The following is an 18,363-nucleotide window of genomic DNA, read 5'->3' as shown; positions in this document are numbered from 1 at the left end:
GGTTTACAGTCAACAGTATTTATATACTTTTACCATATTTGGGAGCTACTCTCTTCCCTGATCCAGCTTTCTAGTCCTTTTTCCAACTGTGACACCATCTCCCCAGACAATAACCTGGGCCCACCTGCACATTAGCTGTCAGGCTCAGGCAAAAACTAGTAAAGTCATGGGTCCTTTGGAATAGACGTGAAATAGACCTACTAGCTTTTCCAAAATGGAGACCCCAAATCTTCATCTACAATATTCTTGATTTTAGGTTAATGATTAATTAACTCTTTTTCAGTCACGAGGTTCCAGATGCTACCATGATACCAACCCGACTTCCTTGGCCAAAGGACCCCACCATGTGTCTTGGACCCCTGCCTCCCCAGATCCCTGACCCACTAGGGAAAGAGAGAGACAGTCTGGGAGTATGGATCGACCTATCAACACTCGTGTTCAGTGGGGAAGCAATTACAGAAGCCAGACCTTCCACCTTCTGTGGGGCTCTGTGTAAGCTTGATAGAGCTTAGGGAGAACTCCCCCCCTATCCTTGGAAGGAAGTCTGAGAAGATACCCTCTTGTTAGTCTCTCTCAACCAAGGTAAGCAAAGGGGAGAAACCATCTCTCAGACTAAGTTCTTCCCTTCTTGACTGTCAAGCCCACAGAAACCTCAATATTTCTCTCCATTAACTGCAGGCCACACGGCCGCCTACTTTAAGATTCACTTACTCAAAGTTCACCTCACCTTCTGATCACAGAGGAGAACACACTTTATAACACACTCCATCCATCACACACCTCAGACCCCAGACAAGAGAAATTCCAAACTATATGGCCTTTTGATATCCATCTTCTCTCTGTCTCACCCTACTGGTTTAACCCCTATGCTTCTCTCAAATACCTTTGGATAATTAAGTTGCTTGCATCATGGAGAATAACTGTCTTGTATCTCTTCAGTTCCTGTCATACCAGCCCCCTACCATAGGGGCAAGCTGACCTGTAAGAAACCTGTAATTCCTGACATCTTTGAAATATGTTCTTTGTTTTTCTATTTAAACTCTTGCCTATCTGCTAATAAACGAGATCTGAGCACACTTCAGTTTTCCCAGTGTCTTTGTTTTGTTTTGTCCCTTGAGCGAGTGAAAGAGAACCGGTCGGTTGCCTTTCTGCTGGAGATCGCCCCGCCAGAAAACCGACAACCTTCTGCACCCCCATAATGATCCTGGGTCCATGCTCCCAGAGGGTTAAAGAATAGGGAAACTATCAAGGGAAGGGATTAGATGTGGAGCTTTGGGGGTGGGCAATGTGTGGAAATGTACCCCTCTTATCCTATAGTTTGTCAATATTTCCATTTTATAAATTAAAAAAAGAGAAAAAAATTGGGGGAGTGAAAGCACAGTAGTTCACAGTGTGACGTGTGGGGAGCAAGTGGCCAGTATGTCCCTAACTCGCAGTCCTCAGGCACAAAGAAGCAAGAATGCAGGCAGTTTGTGAGAAGGAAGGTTTATTATCGTTGTGAGGATTCATCGTCCTGGCCCCAGATGGAGATGAATTACAGCTGCATTTTCTGGAAGAGCAGAGAATAGGCTGAGAGACTCTGGGGGCAGGGTGGGGGCTCCCCTTCTGGGGCAGCACTCGGCTCTGTGGGGGGTGGAGTGGGAGGAGGAAGAAAAAGGCACTGGCCACCCTCCCCCTGTCCAAGGGGTCTGAGCACCCTGCGTGTTTCAGGTCACTGTGCAGGAGGGGCTCAGAACACGCCTTCTCCCTGGCGTGAAAGCAGGTATTCAGAGTGGCACCCTGAAACAGGGCCACCCATGTTGCTCCCCCTCCAAGGCTTGGCTTTGTCCTCCTGTGCCCTTCGAGGGCACTGGAATGATTGGTGCCTGAGCTCAAGATGTTAGCATTTCTGAAGCCAGTGACTGGAAACGTTAATGGTCATTTCCTCCATAGTAACCCTATCAAGGACTACATAACATAATCACTCAATCTTCTATTCTCTTTTTTTTTTTTTTTTTTTTGCTGCCAAGGTTATTGCTGGGGCTCAGTGCCTGCACCAGGCATCCACTGCTGCTGGTGGCCATTTTTTCCCCCCATTTTGTTGCCCTTGCTGTTGTCATTATTATTGTTGGCATCGCTGTTGTTGTTGCTGGACAGGACAGAGAGAAATCGAGAGAGGAGGGGAGACAGAGAGGGGGAGAGAAAGACAGACACCTGCAGACCTGCTTTACTGCCTGTGAAGTGAACTCCCTGTAGGTGGGGAGCCGGGGGCTCGAACCAAGAGCCTTAACGCTGGTCCTTGCGTTTCACGCCATGTGCACTTAACCCGCGGTGCTACCACTCAGTCCCCTTTCTTTGCTTTTTTATTTTATTTATTGGATAGAGACAGAGAGAAGTTGAGAGGAGGTGGGGAGATAAAGGGGGGAGAGAGAAACACCTGCAGCCCTGTTTCACTGTGAAGCTTCCCCCCTGCAGGTGGGGACTGGGGGCTTGAGCCTTGGACTTTGTGCACTGCACTGGGTGGCTGCCACCTTACTCTCCATCTCTCTCTCTCTCTCTCTGGACTTCATGCCTGTGCAATTCCACTGTTCTCTACAGATGCTTTTCTTCTCTTCTCTTTTCTTTTTCTTTTTTTCCCAGATAGACAAGAACGCATACAGAGAGAAAGTCAGAGCAGGAGAGAGAGAGACTAAGCGAAAACTTCCCTTTGCTTGCGAAGCCTCCCCTGTGCAAGGTGCTCCTATGTGACTCGGGGGGCTCGAACCCAGATCCTCATGTACGGTAAAGTGTGCACTCTGCCAGGAGAGCTAGCTCCAGCCCAGCACTCAGTACTTGAATTAGTGGGTGAGTGAAGGAGAGTACTGACCAAGTATAAGAACCAGCCAGTGACTGAACCGGCAAAGGGAAGAGCGACGTGTGAGCTGGGGGAGTCAGAGAGTGAATGGTGGTGTGGGCAAGGGGGTGGTGCTGACAGGGGCAGGGAGGGAGGCTCCAAGGCCGGCACCCACCTCAGTGATCCAGTCAATGTAGGCGGACACGCGGGTGAAGACTGTGGGCTTCTTGTGGGTGTTGCAGCCCAGCCCAGAGCCGAAGCTGACGATACCCCGCACCTCCCAGGAACCATTCTCAGTCTGGCAGTTCAGCGGGCCACCGGAGTCCCCCTGTGTGTGTGGGGGGACAGGCATTAGCCACTCCCTGGCGGGGGTTGGGAGGGGTTTGGGGTGGACAGGCAAGGATAGGAGACGCGGGTTGACCTCAGCCTCTGGACGTCTTGTCTTGGCCTCAGTCTACCCGTGGTAGGCAGGGGATGTGTATGGGTTGTGAGGAGTGTCTTGGTCTCACGCTGGAAGCCCCTGGGGGTGCCTGCTTGGTTTGCTGTGTGACTGTGAAATGGTCCTAACCTGCTCTGTGACTTGGCTTTTCTAGCTGCTCAGTTCACTGTGCCAGAGAGGCGAGGATGCTGGGAGCTGTGGAGGGGGCCTGAGAGAGTGGAGGTGAAAGCAGAGAGGGGTCTTGTGTTTGAAACTGGGGTAATCCCTGATTGTCTTAGGTGTCTCCTGGTTCTGTGTCAGACTCCCCAAGCCCAGCCCACTCACTGTCTCCCTGCACTGAGGGGAGAAGATGGCATGAAGGAATGTACCTAGATTTCAGGAGAAACTTTCTTTCTTTTAAAAAACTTTTGAATTTATTAATAAATAGAGTCAGAGAGACTGAGAGGAGAGGGGGAGATAGAAAGGAAGAGAGACAGAGGCACCTGCAGCTCTACTTCACCACGCGAGAAGCTTCTCCCTTGCAGGTGGGGACCAGGGGCTTGAACCCAGGTCCTTGTACACTGTAATGTGTGTGCTTAATGAGGTGCACCACCATCTGACTCCCTTCTTCTTCTTTTTAAAAAAATATTTTTTATCTATTATTGGATAGAGACAGAGAGAAACTGAGAGGGGAGGGGGGTTCGAGAGGGAGAGAGACAGAGAGCTGGAAAGACTCTCTACTGTTGGCTAGGATCATTTAATTCTCACAGAAAGCCTGTGATTATTACACCCGTTTAAAAATATTTATTTATTCCCTTTTGTTGCCCTTGTTGTTTTATTGTTGTAGTTATTATTGTTGTTGTTATTGATATCATCATTGTTGGATCGGACAGAGAGAAATGGAGAGAGGAGGGGAAGACAGAGAGGGGGAGAGAAAGATAGACACCTGCAGACCTGCTTCACCGCCTGTGAAGCGACTCCCCTGCAGGTGGGGAGGGGGGGGGCTCGAACCGGGATCCTTACACCAGTCATTGCTCTTTGCGCCACATGCGCTTAACCTGCTGCGCTCCCGCCCAACTCCTCTGCATCCTTTTATAGATGGAAAAATTGAGGCTCAGAGAGATTCAACAGTCTTCCCGGGGTCACAGGTCAGACAGCTGCTCAGCGGTGGGGCTGAGACTTGAACTCAGACACCCGTGATCCCACTCCAGAGCAGAAGGGGTGATCAGGGGAAGGGGTTGGGGGGGGCAAGCTTTCTGGAAGGCCCAGCAGGAGTTCAATATCCCCCTCCCAGGGAAAGAGTTTGCTCAGGTGGGTTCCCCCCAACTCCTGTGCTCACCGCCCCCAAGCTGGGGCAGGGAGGTGTGCGAAGCCTGGGCACTCACGTTGCAGGCTGAGATGACGCCATCGCCTCCCGCACACACCATGGTGTCTCTCACCATGGTGCCCCACCAGTCCTTCTGGGTGCAGGTGGCGTGGTCCACCACGGGTTGCAGGCCCTGTTGCAGCTCGTCTGCAATGGGGCCGTTGGCTGTGGAGAGAGACAATGGCCGTCAGGGTGGAGGCGGGGGTGGGGTCACCCTGGGCGGCTCCAGCCCCAACCCAGCCCCAGGCCTCCAGGGGAGAGCATTGAGTGGGGCTGGGGCTGTGGGAACCACACACACACTACTCCCTTTAAAAAAAAATTAATTAATTAATTTTCCCTTTTGTTGCCCTTTTTTTAAAAAAAATTGTTGTTGTAGTTATTATTGTTGTTATTGATGTCGTCATTGTTGGATAGGACAGAGAGAAATGGAGCGAGGGGGAGAGAAACCTGCAGACCTGCTTCACCGCCTGTGAAGCGTGGGGAGTCAGGGGCTGGGGGCTTGAACTGGGATCCTTAGGCCCCAACATCCCCTTTCGTATCACAAGAAAGGAGAGAGGTCAGGACCTTCCTGCCTACTTATGTGGCGACATGGATTGAGGCGAGGGCCTCGCGTATGTAAAGCCTGTGGTGCAGCACCGAGTCACCTCGCTGATCCCCATGGCCCCACAAACCTTTATACACATAGACATCTCGAACCACTGGGGTGTGAGGAACCTCTTAGAATTAACCCATAGAAAACCCTCATGCAGGAACCATCTTGTTTTTTTTTTTTCCCCCTTTTCTTTTTTGCCTCCAGGGTTATGACTGGGGCTTGGTGATGACACTATGAATCCACTGCTCCTAGTGGTCATTTTTTTCCCATTTTATTGGACAAGACAGAAATTGAAAGGAGAGGGGAAGACAGAGAGGGAGAGAGAAAGAGAGACACTAGCAGACCTGCTTCACTGCCTGTGAAGTGACCCCCCTGCAGATGGGGGGGGGCTCGAACCCCACCTGGCTCCCACTGCCGACTTCCCTTGAATTGGGTTCTGAGCGTTCCAATGTCATTCATCTCCTCGTACGGCGCCATGTCTACAGTCACCAGCTCATAGCTCTTTCTGACCTCAGGCTTTCCCAGGCATTGAGCTCTAAGTCTGTCATAGCTCCATTTACTGCATTTCACCTTTTAATCCAGCTGGCACTGAGTGGGCGTATGACTCGGCATAAGATCGAATCTCCACCTTCCCCTGAATGATTTATTTTGCTTGTTTAATAGTCACTTATGTGGCACTTATCATGTATCAAGGTCTCTTGTAAGCACTTGGCACATTTGAATCCACTTCAATCTTAACAACACCTGTCATGTGCCCTTGTTAGAGTGTCTGCCAAATGATGTGTGCTTAACAGCAATTACTTGTTATCCAAAGTTAAAAAGGTGATAAGCTTGGCTGTACACATGATGGGGGTTTGAACCTGGCCCTCCGTACACCAGGAGAAGGAAGCTTCTCACTGTGCCATCGTGCCTTCCGTTTCTCTCTCTCTCTCTTTTAGAGATATCTCCTTCTCTCTATCTTCTGTTTCTTTACCTTTCATTGGGGGCGGGGAGAAATTGAGAGAGTTGGGGAAGATAAAGAGGGAGAGAGACAGGCAGAGAAGAGAGGGGGAGAGAGAGAGAGACCTGAAAATCTACTTCATCACTCATGAAGCTTCCCCCCTGCAGATAGGAAGTGGGGGCTTGAACCCTGGCCCCCTCTCTGTCTCTTTCCACCTGAAAAAGTTGACTTGCCCCAGCATTGGCAAAGACTCCCCCACCCCCCGAAACAAAACTCAAGCACAGTGGTCTAGAGATGTCTAGGCAACAGGGGGAAATGGGCACTGGTAAGCAGGGTGCCTATAGCGGGGCTTCCTCCGCAGTGACCCTGTGGGGCTGTACTTACTCCACAGGCGGCCCCAGCCGGTGACGTAGCAGGCGTAGTCCTGAGGCAGCAGGGAGCCCTCCTCTGGCAGGCACGCCACCTGGATGGTGTCACTCAGCTCCACATGGTCCGCCAGCTTGATGAGGGCGATGTCGTTGCTGGAATCCAAAGTAGGTAGCGGTGAGAGGGCAGGAGAACTCCTGGCCCCACAGCCCAGCACTGTGAGCTGGAAGTCAGGCGCAGTGTGATCAAGGCTTCTCCACGCGCATCCTCGCTGGCTGACAGTGCTCCGCCCCTCTACATCTCCCCTGTCTACCTGTCATCAAAGACCTCATCGGAAGGAGATCAAATCAGACGTTTCTCCCCAGCCACTGAGTCCCACACCAACCAGAAACCAAGCTGGAGCCGATGGCAGATTACACTGCTAAGAAAGGAGGCACTTGGGGCCGACTGGGGGCACACCTGATGGAGCACACGTATTACAGTGATCAAGGACCTGGGTTCGAGCCCGACCCCCCCACCTCCAGCCCAGTCCCCACCTGCAAAGGGAAAACTTTGTAAGTGGTGAAGCAGGGCTGCAGGTATCTTTCTGTCTCTCTCCCTCTCGATTTCTGGCTGTCTCTATCCAGTAGATAAATAAAGATAACACAACTAAAAAAAAAAAAGATGCCAACATTCATACTTTCAGAAATCCTGGTGGGGGCTGGGCAGTAGCGCAGTGGGCTAAGCGCACATGGCGTGAAGCACAGGGACCAGCGTAAGGATCCCGGTTCGAGCTCCCCCAGCTCCCCACCTGCCGGGCGGTTGCTTCTCAAGCAGTGAAGCAGGTCTGCAGATGTCTATCTTTCTCTCCTTCCTGTCTTCCCCTCTTCTCTCTATTTCTCTCTGTCCTATCCAACAACAATGACGATAACAACAACAATAACAACAAGGGCAATAAAATGGAAAAAATGGCCTCCAGGAGCAATGGATTCATAGTGCAGGCACTGAGCCCCAGTGATAACCCTGGAGGAAAAAAAAAATCCTGGGGTGGAAGCTGGGGAGCCCAGGTATGTTGTATGCTTTACATTGGGTTCTAGTTCTCCCCCGCCAAGAGAATTAGATCAGTCCTGTTAATTTCGCGGGCCCGCTTGGCCCCGCCCCTAGGAAACCCGCCAGAGTTCCAGAGTGACAGAGTTCCTGGGTTTCTGAGTTCCAGAGTAAGAGAGAGTGCTTGTGCCGCCGCAAAGAGGCAGCAGAGTTCTGTTTGGTGATTAGTTTGTCTTAGTTTATGAATCGTTGTTCCTGAATAAAGAAATACAGCTTCCCTGCCCAGCCGTTGTCTCCGCGTCTCTGTTACCCAACCCGTGAAGCTAGCCCGGCCGGCAAAAGCCGCCGAATTTTTAACAATAAATGGCCAACACAGGTAGACCTGCTTGGAGTCCTAGTTGTACAGAGAGTGGGCTGTACAGGTCCTTAACCTCTCTGAGTCTCGGCTTGTTGTGAGGGCTGGAGAACAGCCGGTGAGGGGCTGGTGCAGAGCAGGTCACAGGAGGCACTTACTAGCCGTGAGTGAGTCCTAGCTCGTCCTCTGCTGAGAGTTCAGGCCATTCTGCCGTGGGAGGGCCTCGGCTTCCTAGTCCCTGGGTGCCCCCCAGGGACCCTTGTCCAGAGATGGAGATGATGGGGGTGGCTGTCTATGGCCAGTCTGGCTAATTGCATTGAGGGGTCATCTGCTGGCTGTCCAGGATAAGGATGGGGTCCAGGGACTTGGGGAGGGTCCTCTGGGGCTTTGTCTCAGGGGCCACAGCAGGGTGACCCGAGCACTCACCGCACCAGGAAGGAGTTCCAGTTCTCATGGACGAAGATGGTGTCCACAGCGGCGAACACAGAGCCTTCTTCATCGTCCACCACCAGGTTGTTCTTGCCCAGGGCCACGCGGTAGGTCCGGCTATTGCTGATGGAGGGAAGGGGCCCGGGCGCCTGGTCAGGGCAGCTCCTGTTCCTGTCAGCTTAGGGGCTTTGGTGGACTCAACTCTTGGGCCCTTGTGGAAACTGGGGAGCAGGAGGGTTTATCCCTCTAGATCTCCCCAAAGGTCTGGGCTGAGGACACTGGTCTTGGGGACAAGTTCACTTTGACTCCTAGTGGGTAGTGGCCGCCTGGGGCCTCAGTTTCCTCCTCTGTGAGGTGGAGGTGATGTGGAAGCTTGCCCTCCAGAGCTGATGCCGTGTGAGGATAGACTAGTCTGAGCTCTCTTTGCCTCTTACTTGTAGGATTGCGACTCAGCCACTGCCCAGTCTATCTGACTTCCCGACTCCCTGTGCTTATATCCAGAAATCGAGAGGGAAGGAGAGACAGAGAGGGAGAGAGACAGAGAGACACCTGCACCATTGCTTCACCGCTCACAAAGCTTTCCCCCTGCAGGTGGGGACTGAGGGCTCGGACCTGGGTCCTTGTGCGTTGTTACATATGCGCTCAACCAGGCGCACCACCACCTGGCCACTATCTACTGTCTATTCTTACTTTTATTTATGATATATGAGAGAGAGGGCCAAACGGCAGCCCACTCAGGAGAGCCTACATGTTACACAGTGAATGAGGACCCAGGTTCAAGTCTCCAGTTCCCACTTGTGGGGGAGGCAGCTCCGTGTGCAGTAGAGCAGTGCTGCAGGTCTGTCTCTCTCTCTCCTTCTCTTTCTCTCTTTCCCTCTCTCCCTCTATCTGCTGTTCCTCCCTTCATAATAAAGAAACAAACAAAAAAAACCCGACAGCTGGAAACAGTAGAGTGTGCAGGCACTCAACTCCAGTGATAACCTTGGTGGCAAAAATAAATAAACAAACAAATAAACAAATAAATAAAAGGAAAGGGCCAGTGAACTAGCCCACTTGGGTGGTGTACTGCTTTGCCACGTGCGGGACAGGGGTCTGAACCCAGCTTCAGTGGAAGTTTCAGTGCTGTGGTCTCTTTTGTTTACTCTCTGTCTTTGTCACTTGTTAAACAAATTATTTATCTATTTTTATTTGATAGAAGAGAGAGAGAAATTGACAGGGAGGGGGAAGGAGAGAGAGAGAGAGAGAGAGAGAGAGAGAGACCTGCAGCCCTGTTTCATCCAAACACAACCAAGTGCCCGGACACGAGCAGCTCGTATCATGGGCGTCACGCGTCTCCCACCCCAGGGTGAGGGTGGGGTGACCCTGTCACCTGATGCAGTGGGCGGCTGTGAGCACATAGTTGCTGGCAATCAGGGTACCTCCGCACGTGTGTCTCCATGTGTCGTCCTTGAGGTACTGGAGGGAGATCTGAGGAGGACACCCAAAGGTCCCCGGTCAGCCCTTTGGGACACCCCCGCCCCCGCCTCCCTGGCCTCCCCACCCCACCCCACCCTGTAGCAGTCCACTCACCTGCCAGGGCCAGCTGTGAGGTCTGGCATTCTCTCCTCCTACCACCCGGGCTGAGAGGTTAGGCAGATAGGTGGGGACCCCGCAGCTGGAGGCTGGGGAGACAGGAGAGGAAGGCCCTGGTGAGCGGGAGAGGCTACCCCCACCCCACCGGGGAAGAAGGCTGGGTAGGTGGAAAGAGCTCAGATGAGGGGCCAGGTGGTGGTGCAGCTGGTCGAGTGCACATGTTATCCTGCACAAGGACCGGATTCAAACCCCCAGTCCCCACTTGCAGGGGGAAAACTTCACGGGTGATGAGGCAGGGCTGCAGGTGTCTCTCTTCCCTTCTATCTCCCCTTCCTATTTGATTTCTGGCTGTCTCTATCCAATAAATAAATATAGTACAAAATTTAAGGAATTTTTAAAATATATATATGGAGAGAGGGAGAGAGAGAGAGAGAGAGAGAGAGAAGAGAGAGAGAGGAGTCAGAGCCTCACTTTGGTACACACGACACCAGGAGAAGCTCAGGCATGCAAGCTCAGCATTTTGCCAGTCGAGCTGTCTCCCCAGCCACCAGCTATTTGATCTTGGTCAAGACACTGAACCTCAATGAGCCTTGTGTCCTCATCTATAAAATGGAGATATTGGGGCCAGGGGCAGGCGGTGGCGCACCTGGTTAAGCATACACATTACAGTGTGCAAGGACCCAGGTTCAAACTCCTGGTCCCCACTTGCAGGGGGAAGGCTTCACAAATGGTGAAGCAAGGCTGCAGGTGTCTCTGTCTTTCTCTCTCTCTATCTTCCCTCCCCTCTCAATTTCTCTCTGTCTCTATCCAGTAGTAAATAAATAAATTTTAGAAAGTGGAGCTATTAATAGACCCTGCCTCTCAAGATTATTGTGAGGATCTAATTAGCTCCAAGTTAGTATGTAAAAGGCTTAGCACAAGGCCTGGTCATAGTAAATAAGGAAGCAAGAAAGCAAACAAACAAATAACACAAACCCTCCCCCCCAAGCTCACTGCAACTATTTTCCCTCTTTCTTTCTTTCTTTCTTAATTTCTTTCTTTCTTTCTTCTTTTTTTTTTTTTGCCTCCAGGGTTATTGTTGGGACTCCGTGCCTGCACCATGAATCCACTGCTCCTGGAGGCTATATTTTTCCTTTTGTTGCCCTTGTTGTTTATCAGTGTTGCTGTTACTATTATTGTCATTGCTGTTGGATAGGACAGAGAGAAATGGAGAGAGGAGAGGAAGACAGAGAGGAGAGAAAGACACCTGCAGACCTGTTTCACCGCCTGTGAAGCGACTCCCCAGCAGGTGGTGAGCCGGGGGCTCGAACCAGGGTCTTTAGCCTGTCCTTGCGGTTTGCCCCACGTGAGCTTAACCCGCTGTGCCACTGCCCAGTCCCCTCACCGCAACTATTATTAATGTTGTTGTTAGCTGGAAGATCTCTTAAGCAAGTGCTTTCATCTGCCAGGAGTCTGTGAGATTTCAAGGCGAGATGGCCTGTCCAGGTAATAGTTAGCCCCATGTCCCTTGATTCCAAGTCTGGGACAAGGCCCCAGAATGGAGGAGCAAAGACTCCTCTAGGCAGTATGCCGGCCATGGGAAAGGCAGGCTCCAGCGGGCCCTGGAGTGAACCTGGCATGAGGCATTTGCCTGTGGGCCTAGCTCGATGCTCTACACGGCTCAGCTCTGTTGTCCTCACTACTGAGCGCTCAGCTCACTGGTTGTATTTGCAGATGCAGAACCAGAGTGGCTGGAGTGGGCCTGGTGGGACATGCCACATGCTGGCTGGCACTATCTGAACCCAAGCTGGTTGCCAGATCTGTTCTCCTGGAGTCCCGGTGCACAGAGGACCCCTGTGCCCACCCTGGTCCCAGGAGGCCAGCTTGAGCTCACAGCCCCAAAGGCCGCAGCTTGGTCTCCAGCCCACAGCTTACCGCAGACCAGCAGGGCGGCCAGGACAGTGAGGCCCAGCATCCTGTGAGGTTCTCAGGACAGAGTGGCTCTTAGGGTGGGCAGGGGAGCACTTATAGACGGGAGGGCGTGGTGGCGGGCCTACCTGGCCATGGCTGAGACACTCCTTGGGGACAAATCTGTTGTGACAAGGACTTTCCCTGACCTTGGGTGGTTACTGTTTAATTGGGGCAGCTGGTGGGGCTGGCTGAGAGGCTGGACTTTCCCAAATATACTGAGATACAGAAAAGATCTGGGGTTTGCAGCTTTGGGGGGAATAGCTTCTTGTTCTCATTTTGTCATTTAGTCTCTCTTTAAAATTTTTCTTATTATCTTTATTTATTAATTGGATATAGACAAGCATCAAGAGGTAAGGGGAGATAGAGAGGAGAGAGAAAGAGAGACACCTGCAACTCTGCTTCACCATTTGAGAAGCTTTTCCCCTGTAAGTGGGGACAGGGGGCTTGATCCCAGGACCCTGTGCACTGTAATGTGTGTGTTCAACCAGGTGCACCACCACCCAGCCTTCATTCTGTCTCTCTAACTCAAACTTTTTTTTTTTTTTTTTAAATCACCAGGGTTATCGCTGGGGCTCGGTGGTGGCACTATGAATCCACCGCTCCCGGTGGCCATTTTTTCCTTTTTTTTTTTCCTCTCTATTTTGTTTGACAAGACAGAGATAAATTGAGAGGGGAGGAGAGATAGAGAGGGAGAGAGGAAGAGAGACACCTGCAGACCCACTTCACCACTCATGAAGCTTCCCCTCTGCAGGTGGAGAGCAGGGGGCTTGAACCCAGGTCCTTTGGCACCACTGCCTGGCCCCTTCTAACTCATTCTTTTTATCTATCATTAATTGAGCACCTACTGTGTGCCAGGCTCAGTGCCCAGTGCTTCTTGCATTCATTTACTACTCCCAACACCATGAAGTGGACAGTCACCCACTTTCTCTAAAGGACCATCCAAGTCACCCAGTAGGGTGACAACAAAACTAGGATTGGAGACCAGTATTTCTTTTTTCTTCTTTCTTTCTCTTCTTTCTTTCTTTCTTTCTTTCTTTCTTTCTTTCTTTCTTTCTTTCTCTTTCTTTCTTTCTTTCTTTCCTTTTTTAATAATTCACTTTTATTTATAATCAAATGGCACCAGACTCAAGTGCATAATTCCTATAGTAAGGCTTCATGCTGGATGCTGATGGCAAATTAGGATATCACTTTTCCTTCTTTATGCATTAAATTCCAGACTGGCTTTGTGAAATAATTAATAAAAGAAAGTGAATCACCGTAGGTCCCCCCCATTTTTTTTGCCTCCAGGGTTATCGCTGGGGCTCAGTGCCTGCACCATGAATCCACTGCTCCTGGAGGCCATTTTTTCCCCCGTTTGTTGCCCTTGTTGTTGTAGCCTTGTTGTGGTTATTATTGTTATTGTTGGATAGGACAGAGAGAAATGGAGGAGGGGAGAGAAAGACAGACACCTGCAGACCTGCCTCACCGCCTGTGAAGCGACTCCCCTGTAGGTGGGGAGCTGGGGGCTCGAACCAGGATCCTTACACCAGTCCTTGTGCTTTGCACCACGTTTGCTTAACTCGCGGCACTACTGCCTGACCCCCCGTAATGCCCCTCTGTCATGAGACAGGTACTCTGGTCTGCCAGATACTGAAAAAATAAGAGAAGAGACAGCAACAAGTCAGTGGACCAGAATCCCACAGCTGAGATGCCCGGCTCAGGCACCATGCCATCTTAATCGACGACTACACTTAGACCAGTACAGACAGAACCTAACCACATGTTATAAGTGAAAAGCATCATTTGTTACTCATTCTTAGAGGTCAAAAAATTGTTTCCTTTAAAAGAAAAGTATACAAAATTTCCTTCACCACAGCTATATAGCATGTATATAGGAAAGGGAATCAGTCCCACTTACATCCCTTTCCAAATGCATATCAATAATAATAATAATAGTATTCCTTTGTGGTATCTAAAATGCTGGTATTTCTAACATTAGTCCTGGCTTGGCTTTCAAACTGCTGTGATACACTTTCTCTCTGGGTCTTCATAGGTCTCTGATGTTTTCCGTCTCTTCTTTCTCCCTTACTTAACGGAAGCTGCTTGGTCTTGGCTACTCCCGCTCTCCAGCTCCCTCCCTGGTTGTGGATGGAGGGCCAAGGCAGAGGCAGAACCCGGGCTTGGCCTGGAGGCTTGTGCTGCCCCTGCCAGGTCCCTCAGATGCTCTGTCTCTGCAAGGGGCAGGTGAGACCAGATGGCTTCTCTAGCTTCTCTCAGCAGGTCTCGAGACCTGAACGTGAAGGCCAAGGGCCAGATCTGAGCTTGTGGGTGGCGATGCAAAATACTGTATGCCCAGAGCCCTCGCCAGAGCTCGTGAAGGCAGTTTTCTTCTTGTTTAATTGCTGGGTGTGTGTGTGTGTGTGTGTGTGTGTGTGTGTGTGTGAGTTTTCTTCTTGTTTAATTGCTGGGGGAGGGGGTCAGTTTTCTTCTTGTTTAATTGCTGGGGGAGGGGGTCAGTTTTCTTCTTGTTTAATTACTGGGGGAGGGGGTCAGTTTTCTTCTTGTTTAATTGCTGGGGGAGGGGGTCAGTTTTCTTCTTGTGTAATTGCTGGGGGAGGGGGTCAGTTTTCTTCTTGTTTAATTGCTGGGAGTGATCAGTGGTCTACAGTAAACACAGATGTTGGTACATGTGTAACAGCTTTCAGTTTTCTGCAAAACACTCTCACCCCCAACCCAGGTCCTCCTCCACCATCCAGCACCAGGACCTGAAAGCCAGCCCCCTCCACTCAGAATCATTTACTTTGGTGGACTATGTCTTTCTTCCCTTCCTTCCCCCTCTCTCTTTCCTTTCTTTCTTTCTTTCAGGCAATGCAAGGGAGACCCTAGACTTCATCCTTGTGCTCACCACTGAGCCATTCTGACCTGGTTTTTCTCCTGCAAATATTTTATGAGAGACCCAAGCATTTTTTCTGTTATTTATTTATTTATTGCCACCAGGGTTACTGCTGGGGCTCAGTGCCGGCACTACAAATCCACCACTCCTGGTGGCCATTTTTTCCTTTTTTTTTTTCTGGGCTTTCAATTCTTTTTTAATTTATTTATTCATTTTATTTTTTATTTAAGAAAGGATTAATTAACAAAACCATAGGGTAGGAGGGGTACAATTCCACACAGTTCCCACCACCCAATCTCCATATCCCATCCCCTCCCCTGATAGCTTTCCCATTCTCTGTCCCTCTGGGAGCATGGACCCAGGGTCATTGTGGGTTGCAGAAGGTAGAAGGTCTGGCTTCTGTAATTGCTTCCCCACTGAACATGGGCATTGACTGGTTGGTCCATACTCCCAGTCTGCCTCTCTCTTTCCCTAGTAGGGTGGGTCTCTGGGGAAGCGGAGCTCCAGGACACATTCGTGGGGTCTTCAGTCTAGGGAAGCCTGGCCGGCATCCTGATGACATCTGGAACCTGGTGACTGAAAAGAGAGTTAACATACGAAGCCAAACAAATTGCTGAGCAATCATGGACCCAAAGCTTGGAATAGTGGAGAGGAAGTGTTAGGGGGGTACTCACTGCAAACTCTAGTGTACTGCTTTCAGGTATATATTTTGTAGTAGTTTACGGATACGTGTGAACATATGCTCTCTCTCACAGAAACTGGTGTATATCTAGGTTTTGGGACTTTGTTAGAAAGTGAACCACCTGAGATGAAATTAGAGAATACTATGAAAGGAAAGGTCTCACCAAGTAATGAAGCTGAAGGGTTGTCATTCCACACGTGAAGTCTCTGGACACAGTCTGAAGTGAAGCATGTTGAGGTGGCAATCGTTGCGTTGGTTAGGTTGTGATCGGCGGATGCAATATTATTTGATATGGATTGGGAGAGGCATACGGGAAAGTGAGCCCTATCCAAGGGTTCCAGGACTGGGGGAAGTAGGGGCTCTATAGTGGAGATGTGAGGTTCCTGCTGTCTTAGGGTTCAAAAAGACAATCGATAGCTAATGTTATCATCACATTATTTGGCAATTGGGTTAACTTTGAAAAGTCCTTTTTTTAGGGTTTGCTGTACAGTACCCAGTATCTTGTATATAGCTGTGCTATTGGTTGCTTCTGGTCTAGGCTTTTGAGAGAGTCTGCATATCAATTACACAGCCTATATATTGAAAAGATTCAGTTTGTGTTTTGAAAAACTTTATTTTTATTTGACAAGACAGAGAGAAATTAAGAGGGAAGGGAAAATGGAGAGAGAGAGAGTAAGATAAACACCTGCGGACCTGCTTTCCTGCTCTTGAACCCAGATCCTTGTGCATCACCACCTGCCTCTCCCCCATTCCCCACATTCATACAGCTCCACCCGTCTGTCATTAGTGTTGTTCCCCCTAGTTTAATTTTTTTATTGGTTTAATAATGAACGACACAACCATAGCAGAAGAGGGGTACAATTGCACACAGTTCCCACCACTGGAGTTCCACATCCCATCACCTCCAGTGGAAGCTTCCCTGTTCTTTATCCCTCTGGGAGCATGGACCCAGGATCATTATGGGGAGCAGAAGGTGGAAGGTCTGGCTTCTGTAACTGCTTTTCCACTGGACATGGGTGACGGCAGGTCTATCCATACTCCCAGCCTGTTTCTATCTTTCCCTAGTGGGGCAGGGCTCTGGAGAGGTGGGGTTCTAGGACGCATGGTGAGGTCGTCTGCCCAGAGAAGTCAGGTTGGTGTCATGGTAGCATCTGCAACTTGGTGGCTGGAGATCTTGAGGGGGCCACCTCCATTCCTGTCAATACCATATTTTCCAGGGTCTACAGTGGAGGGTCTCTGAGGACCTAATAGCTCAAGGTCCTCAGTCACTTAAGGTTAGAACGTGCGGGAAAAGTAACCATAGCTGATTTGGCCGAGGCTGAGCTCTGGGGGTGGGGTGAGGGCCTGAGAAACGGGGCAGGTGTCACTGACTGGGGCCAGAATGTCTAGCTGTGGACTCCAGGCTTGCAGGTGGCAGCTGTTACTTGGGTGAGGCCCATGAAAGGGCCTGGCTAGGTTTTTCTTCAAATCGGAATGGAAGTAACAAAAGTTCAGAGGGGGGTTGGGAGGCTGGGGTTCAGAAGAGAGAAGGGAGAGGGTGAGGCCTGGGGGGAGATTAAGCAGCTGTCTCTCTTTCTTACTTAGATTCACACTGGGCCTTTATTCCTCAACCCTGGCCCTTGGCCTGGGCTGGAAGTGTGTGTCTGTGTGTCTCATGTAGACTGTGGCTGAGGGTCTCCTATAGCTGAGACCTGCTTGTGAGGGGTCCTGGCGTTGGACTGAGAGATGACTGGAGCTTCACGCTCAGGCCCAAGTAGAGAGGTTGGGACCTTAGCTTGAATTTTTTTTCTTTTTTAAATTGTATTTTAAATTTATTCCCTTTTGTTGCCTTTGTTATTGATGTTGTTGTTGTTGTTGGATAGGACAGAGAGAAATGGAGAGAGGAGGGGAAGACAGAGAGGTGGAGAGAAAGACACCCGCAGACCTGCTTCACCGCCTGTTAAGTGACTCCCCTGCAGGTGGGGAGCCGGGGGCTTGAACCGGGATCTTTACACCGGTCCTTGTGCTTTGCGCCACATGCACTTAACCCGCTGTGCTACTGCCCGACTCCCAGCTTGAATTTTCGTATCCATTATCCCTTGGTTCTGAGGCCCTTTTCGCTAGTGTTAGGGATTCTGATAGTCTTTTCTTTTGAATATTTATTTGGTAGGACAGAGAGAAACTGAGAGGAGAGAGGGGAGACAGAGACGCCAGCAGCACTGCTTCAGGGCTCGTGAAACTTTCCCCCTACAGGTGGGAAAACCGGGGGCGGGGGGGAGGGCTGGAAGCCAGCTGGGTCCTTGTGCTACCACCTGGCCCCTCTGATGTTCTTTCCTTGGGGGAAGGGGTACTGAAAGCTTCACCTAAAATGCTGTCTTCATTTAAGACACTGGCATTTCAAGCATCAGGTCGAATTTCTTGGGAAATTCACTTCTCAGAGGACTTGGTCTCCCCTCAGCAGGGCCTTTGCAGTACCACCCACACCCATCTAGGGGCAGCAACGCCCAACCTAATGCCAAACTCCAGCGTTGGCCCAGGCAGCCCCCCGCCCTGACAGTCCATACTGGGAAGGGCCCCAGGCCACTCTCCCATCAACAGGCCTGGAGACTGAACCCCCAGTCTGTCCAAAGTCACATGGTGGGGGGTAGCCCAGCCCTCCACCACCCCAGCCTGTTAAGAGAAGTGAGGGAGGTTTCAGCGGCTCTAGAATACATCAGTCCACAATCCCCACGGCCCTGGTGCCAATCCTGGCCACTGTGCCGGATGACGCAGGTCCACGCAGACACATAAACGTCTCACCTTTGAACTTGCCAGGCAGGGTGGCTGGTTGGTTAGGGACTTGACCCATGGGTTCAGTGGTCCTGCCTGTGCCGTGTGGCCCCCAACTTGCCTGTTGAGTGCCTTTGGGACGTCCCAGAACTCCTGTCCTTACCCCATAAGCAACAGTAGTACCCTTTAGGGCACGGCTGTGAGGACCGAGTCAAGACGTGTCAAGTATTGAGCA

The 18,363-nt window shown here is 50.7% G+C and overlaps 1 protein-coding gene across 1 annotated transcript; it reads right to left on the bottom strand.

Moving 5' to 3' along the window:
- Positions 1-1,469: 1,469 nt before the first annotated feature.
- CTRC (chymotrypsin C) lies at positions 1,470-11,903 on the bottom strand. The gene is made up of 8 exons (XM_007523726.2): positions 11,791-11,903; positions 9,874-9,965; positions 9,674-9,771; positions 8,302-8,427; positions 6,513-6,649; positions 4,616-4,761; positions 2,988-3,140; positions 1,470-1,549 (listed from the first exon to the last, which is right to left on the bottom strand). Exons 1-8 carry the CDS (start codon positions 11,828-11,830, stop codon positions 1,535-1,537), a joined length of 807 nt encoding a protein of 268 aa, XP_007523788.1. The 5' UTR covers positions 11,831-11,903; the 3' UTR covers positions 1,470-1,534.
- Between the last annotated feature and the right edge of the window lie 6,460 nt (positions 11,904-18,363).

Source organism: Erinaceus europaeus, unplaced genomic scaffold (genome assembly GCF_950295315.1).
Source record: "Erinaceus europaeus unplaced genomic scaffold, mEriEur2.1 scaffold_818, whole genome shotgun sequence".
Taxonomy (NCBI): Eukaryota; Metazoa; Chordata; class Mammalia; order Eulipotyphla; family Erinaceidae; genus Erinaceus; species Erinaceus europaeus.
Note: the sequence above shows the minus strand (reverse complement) of the source record. Positions and strands in the feature narration are given on the sequence as shown.